General features: G+C 36.9%; 1 protein-coding gene across 1 annotated transcript; it reads right to left on the bottom strand.

Annotated features, from left to right (window-relative positions):
- Positions 1-80: 80 nt before the first annotated feature.
- Positions 81-6,455, bottom strand: opn9 (opsin 9). The gene is made up of 8 exons (XM_042772235.1): positions 6,329-6,455; positions 5,111-5,261; positions 4,095-4,234; positions 3,341-3,479; positions 3,011-3,125; positions 2,761-2,841; positions 2,003-2,537; positions 81-1,580 (listed from the first exon to the last, which is right to left on the bottom strand). The coding sequence occupies exons 1-8, from the start codon at positions 6,453-6,455 to the stop codon at positions 1,285-1,287; spliced, it is 1,584 nt and encodes a 527-aa protein (XP_042628169.1). The 3' UTR covers positions 81-1,284.
- Between the last annotated feature and the right edge of the window lie 451 nt (positions 6,456-6,906).

Consider the following 6,906-nt stretch of genomic DNA (forward strand, 5'->3'; position numbering starts at 1 on the left):
GCGCAGAATTATCTTTATATAATATCAATCGCTTTTCGAAGGCGAATAACAGCTCTCCGTTTGCTTTTGCCTCTTGCGTGTTTGTCGTAGAGTGGTTCTTACGGTAAAAAAAGATATTACCTCATGGTTCATGAGAAAAAAAGCAACGCTGACGTAATAGATCTGCAACAAATAGCCTAGTCCTTGTACTTATTGGGTCTTTTAGGGCTTCTGATTTAAATTTTTATCTACTTGGAAACTACTAAATAAACATCAGTCTTTTCATCATTGTAAACTTTATTAACATTTCACATTCATTCAGAAATAGTAGCTAATTTAACCATTGTATGGTGTTCGGGTCTGTGGGACCTGTTTTCACTTTTTGTCAAAATAAATTATATGCTTAATTATTTTTTCAAACTCATTCTCATTGGCCTTGGCTCATTTTCTGTGAAGAAGATATATCAGAACAAATTTTCAATGACCACTCACTGTACACCCCGCCTACACATTTATATTAGGCTACATAGGATGTTCGGGTCCACTGGACCCGGGGGTAATAAAAGTGTGGAAATTTTAGGTCTTGTGTACTTTGTCCTCCTACTGTCTGGGCCTGCTTTTAGTATGGGCATGTGTGTTTATGTGTGTGTGTGTGTGTGTGTGTGTGTGTGTGTGTGTGTGTGTGTGTGTGTGTGGGAGAGAGAGTTTGTGACAGTGTGAGTGTAAGTGTGAGTTTTGTGTTTCTGCCCCTGCAATTCCTACAGAAGGTTGTAGCAAATTAATTCATAAATGCGATCTAACAAATGTAAAGGTCAAATATCAACCATATATACTGTTTATATTGCTTGTAATTGGGATGAAGTAAACATCTGTTGAGTATTTAAACATATTTTTTTTAATTGTGTTAAATTAAAAACCCCAAAATGCAGCGTGTCCACCAATCCCACAAACCCTGGCTGAATAACAAAAATATGAACACCACACAAAGGTTAAAATACTTTGGACTGGATAGTGCACTCATAAATGCAATAAGTAAATCAACAAATTGTTTAGATGCAAAAGAGATTAATAAATAAATAAATAAATAAATACACAGGATCAAGTCATAAATATACAAAGGGCATAATCAATATGAAAATCCTAACAAGAGCCTCGTGTCAAAGTACCAGTGTGAGACTTGATAGGTGCAAAATAGTGTGTAAAATCACACACTGGATGACACTAATGGAAAAAAACAACACTGTTTATTAACTAAAACAACAGATATTTTGAGCTAACTAGCTGCATTATGAACTGCTGATGCTGTCACTCCTCATCTGACAACAAGCTGTTAGAGGTGGGTTCTCTAAATTCTTTTTTCACCTCTCTTTCCACCTCCTTCCCTCTCTCTCTTTCTAAGTTGGCCTGCGTATCTAAGGTTGTAGTATCCAAGGTTGCCCACCCGACTGCTGCACTGTCCAGACAGGACCCTCTCTGACCTCTACTCCCTCTACTCTTCTGTGACAAATCTTTTTTCACACGTTCTCCAGACGACTGACTGGTAGGTGTGCTTCTTCTTCTCCAGCTGTGAATATAAGAGAGAGTGACGCTTCCACGATATCCTGGATGTGTGGAAAATACAAAGACAGAAACCGTAATGTGAAGAAATGTAGACAGAGAAATAAAATTAATCAAAATATATGAGTATAGACCAGGGGTCTCTAAACTCAGTTCCGGAGGGCCGTTGTCCTGCAGGGTTTAGGTCAAATTTGCCTCAACACACCTGACTGGAAGTTTCTAGTATGCCTAGTAAGACCTTGATTTGCTGGTTCAGGTGTGTTGAATTATGGTTGGAGCTAAACTCTACAGGACAGTGGTGCTCCAGAACTGAGTTTGGAGGCCCCTGGTATCGACAGACAGGTAGAGATAGATAGATAGATAGATAGATAGATAGATAGATAGATAGATAGATAGATAGATAGATAGATAGATAGATAGATAGATAGATAGATAGATAGATAGATAGATAGATAGAACTCCTGACCATCAGAAACATTGGCGTCTGTGCTCCTTGTTCTCCTCCTCTCTCCATCTTTTCCTCTCAAGCACAGGAGATCATAGACGTCCTCCCTGAAGTCGCGGTTCATGATCTGGTAGATGAAGGGGTTTATCATGCAGTGTGACTTGGCAAAAATAGCTGGGACGAGTGAGACCTCTGGCTTCAGGATGGACACAAGATGTGACTGATGTTCATTCATTCCTCCTTGTGCAGAACCCACAGTTGAACTTGATCCATGATGCCCTACTGAATGTTGGGAATGATCTGAAGTCATATTCCTCCAGGTGCCAAAATCATCGCCGAGGTGTTCTGAAGAGGTCCAGTTAAAGAGGAAGGGAAAACCAAAGATGTCAGACAACCCTCCGCCATGGCCGAGCCCTGCTGCTGACATTCCAGCCGTGAGAGCGGTTCCTCCGTCTTCTCCAGTGTGCTCCTCTCTGGCAGTCAAAGCGGAGTAGAGGGAAACAATCGCATAGGGAGTCCAGGCAATCAGAAATGAGGAACACACCACTGCTGCTATCTGCAATGAAACATTTTAGGAAATATGTGATACAAGAAGGAAATAAGACATTGTATGTGAATCATGAAAAGGAGAAATTTGAATAGAAGTTTGGAAGTAACAGCAGAGCTATTTTTGGAACCGTTGCAACCGTTGTCCCACCACTGTGATACATGCCCCTTAAGGTCTCCAGTAAAAGCACCAATTTTTTTTTTTTTTTTTTTTTTTTTATGTCAGCCGGTACCTTTGTCAGCCGGAGATCTTTGCTGTTGTGAGTGACACTGGATAAAGGGATTGAAGCTAATATCCGTCTAGACCAATACACCTGAAATCACACAACAGTGTAGCAACACTTCAATTCACCTTAAATAGTTCTTCAGTCAGCATTAGGATTAATAACAAATGATCATTACCTTCATCCTCAGAATAAATCAAAATGATCAGGTCTTAGCTTCAAGTGTTTCAGAATCAGTGATAATCTCTCTGTTTCTCACCTTGATGAGGATAGCGAGGTATGAAGTGATGATAGTGAACGTGGGAACTCCAAAGCAAAGTGACAGAATCAGGTAAATATAGACTCTGTCATTAAGTGAAGACTTCATTCTCCACCTGAGGCCACAGGAAACAACGCATGAACACATCAACACATATTTTCTGTGATGGGTGGATGTTCCAGTGGTTTGTGGGTAAAGTACCATTCAGCTGCATGAAAGTGAACGGTATATATTTGTCCCTTGAGAATACACTCTGAAAACACCACCTAATCTTTGGGGAATAGGTTAGCGACTCATTTACAAATGTTACTAATGGTTATGGTTCATTACCAGTTAATGGTGCAGCTGGTTCCAAACGGTTCCGGGCCGTAACTACCAAAACCAATCACAGGAAGTGAGGCCCAGAATAATGTATAGATCCACACCAGAGCCACTGACAGAGACGCATGTTTTCTCTCAATCCACTGACCTGACACAAAAGAACAAGTACATTTCTAAACATCTAAAATCTTACTTGATGGCTCCATAGGACTGAAATGTACTAGCCGGGTTTTATTATATTGATTTTCTATTATGATATAAACTGTTATTTTTATTTAATAATTTAATTTAATTAACTTTTTTTTTTTTTGTTCTATGCAGGGAGCCTGGGCACCCTTTCATTTCATTAAAGTACTTGAAAATCATTCTTGACTAAGCTGATCAAGACAGTTTTGTAAAAAATTATTTAGTTCATTTAATATAATTACAATGTAGATTCCACTTAGACTTTTTAGTAACCGGTTAGACATACAAATTATTCAGCAAGATTATGTAATAAGGCAATTATATTATTCCTTTAAAGTGTGCTCTTATTTGAGATACAGCAGTTAAAGGGTAAAATACTTCAGATTATGGGGAAAGTGATTTCCCTGGGTGGTAGTGCTAATTATTTTTCCAACAAGAATAACCACTTTCTGTACTTCCATCAATAATGCCTGATGTGGAAATGAATGATTGAGTAGGCCAATATTTTGCCTTACTTGCAAGTCTCAGCAATAAAATCAAATTAAACAAAAATGCAGTGAATAAAAAGGAAATTTACCATATCGAAAGCTACAGATCTTGAAGCAGCGGTCAAGGGAGATAAGGCAGGTAGTGATGAGAGACCCAATGCCAAAAACGAAGCCCTGAAACCCGTACCACATACAACCTGTTTCCCCAAAAATCCATGCATGCGACAGACTAAGAGAGACAAATGGGGGAAAAGTTTAGAGCAGTAGCAAAATACTGAGCACAGCAAATCTAAAAATATCCAGAAGAACTCTACATATTCCATATTCTGAATTTCTGCAGATCTAAGGTTTTTCTGAGTTTATTTTCTATAAGACTGAACCAATTTCTTCTTGTGTATATACAAGTTCACAAAGCAAAAAGCCAGTCACAATGATTTTTTATTCAGACAGCTTTCCATCTTCTGACCCGAGATGTTAGAGGCCCAAGCTTTTTATTTTCCTCCACCTGAGGGCATGGTTTGGGGGTTTGTAGGAAAAAAAGAATTCTTTCAGCTACATAAAAGTGAAACCCTTTTGGCCCCTTGCGAATGCACTCCAAATACCATGAAAAGTATAGTGGTTTGAGATTTCAAATGATTTTTGTTTTCATTTTCCACAAAAAAAAAAAAAAAAAAAAAAATCTGTTTCTGTCATGCAGAGAAGTAAACACATGAATTAAATAAAAAATAAAGCAAAACTGATTCAAGAGCACATCTAAAGTATTTTCCCCTGACCAAATGCCTGTTAAATTTTAAATCCTCTCCAAAGTCAAATCCGATCAATAATATACCCTGCGTTTATGTTCTATATTATGTAATATCATTATCAATGGCTTATACTTGGACTGTCAATCACAATACTCTGATCTTGACAGACACTCAGTCCAGAAGATATGGAGGGATAATCACAAGAGCGACTGATGCTTGCCTTGTCATTGACTAATACTGGCTTTAAGAGAACTTGTATAACTTGTAATGTACACTGGCATGCCAAGCAATAGTATAATCCTTCAAAATACATGTTAAGAAGCACACAATGTGTAAAGTTGCAGTCGGTGCAGTGGTACCTTGAGATGATGATACATGGCGCACCCAGCAGGCTGTAGCCAAAATCACAAACGGCCAGATTGATGGTCATCAGCTCGTGCGCTCTGAGCTTCTTTCTCCTCTGACCGTAAACCAACAAAACCAGCCCATTCCCGACCACCGACACCACGCCTGCGACAGACGCAGACAAATATAGATCATAGTCCCACGCTTCATCTAACACAACCAAAATTTTATTAAATTTATGGGTTTTTTTTCGCTATAAATTAAATGTAAAATTTTAATATTTAAAATTCAGGACAATGCATGTAATTTTGCAGATTGTTTTTTAAAAGTAAAACGTATATACTTTAAATAGTATGACAACTTGTAATCATTAAATAACTTTTTTTGCATTCTTTGCAGTGAGCTCAAAAAGTATTGACTGATTGTTTATTTATTTATTTATTTTTTAGTTTAGTTGAATACAACATATATTTCACCATAAACTGCACAGTATTTCTTTTTTAACTTTTAAAAACTTTACTGAAAATTAGGTGTTGTAATTTTTAATGGGGCAAACAATATGTGTACTTTTTTGCAGAAAGAGTTTTAATATATATATATATATATATATATATATATATATAGATATATATATATATATATATATATATATATATATATATAGCTACATATCTATTATAACTCTTATTGTAAAATTATGTACTGTTCTATTAGAAATTACAGTACATGTTATTTAATAGTAAGGTCAGTCAACCAATGAACCAATGTTTTTTTAGTGGTGCAATGTATTCGTCATGTCCAAGAATTTATTTATTTATTTATTTATCTATTTATCTATTTATCTATTTATTTATTTATTTTTATTTTTATTTATTTTTTGCAAGGAACTAAAAAATATTGATTTGGTCAAACACACCAACGCATATGAGCACCACTTGCTGCACTGCAAGTTTTAAATGACTCTGTAATGGCAGTTGTATTTGTTTTACAAACAAGCAAAAAAGCGTATTGATTGTATTGGACAAGTGTCTTTAGATTGCATAGGTTGTGGATAAGTATTGTAGACTCTCATGCAGTCAGCCCCCCAAAAAAACAACAACAACAAGTTTTACTATTTTCTGAAACATCTCTTGATTGGAAGCATTTTCAATAGTGGACTTTTACATTTTGAACCCCACTGCACTCCAATATATATTAAAGAATACTAGTTTAATAAAAATGTAATAACTGACCTGTGATGATGAGTAAGATGGCTATGCTGAGGTCAGCAGATGAAGAGAGTTGTGAGCGAAAGGCATGAGGGACAGAGGACGGGACAGAGATAGACCCCATCCACGAGCCATTCACTCTCTTAGACATTAACTATAACAGAAAGTAAAAGAAAAAAACTAAAACATGATGCTGCATAAAACTCAACATATATTAGAAAAATACAGCTGCATAAGAATTAAGTATTATTTCATAAAAGTGTGATGTGTCATTTCACTTACCCACAATTCAGCTTTATACCAGTGTCAAATTAAATATTGCTACAAATAGAGGCACATCTGAGCAAAGAACACCTCTGTCTGACCACCACTTCTGTGTTTATCTCTCCGTCTTTTCCAGTCTCCCACTGTCTCTTAATCTCAAAGTGAAATGCTTGCTTTTCAGACTTAAGCCTCTTTTATTTCTGTTGCTCTCTGTTTATACGGGAGGAGCGAATCAATTCCACTGTGGTCAGTCTGCCAGAGGACCATCAGGATTCATGGACACTAACCCTCCCATCCTTTTGAACACCCTCCTCCCTCTTTATGCACACCTCTACCTT

Source organism: Cyprinus carpio, chromosome A16 (assembly GCF_018340385.1).
Source record: "Cyprinus carpio isolate SPL01 chromosome A16, ASM1834038v1, whole genome shotgun sequence".
Classification (NCBI taxonomy): Eukaryota; Metazoa; Chordata; class Actinopteri; order Cypriniformes; family Cyprinidae; genus Cyprinus; species Cyprinus carpio.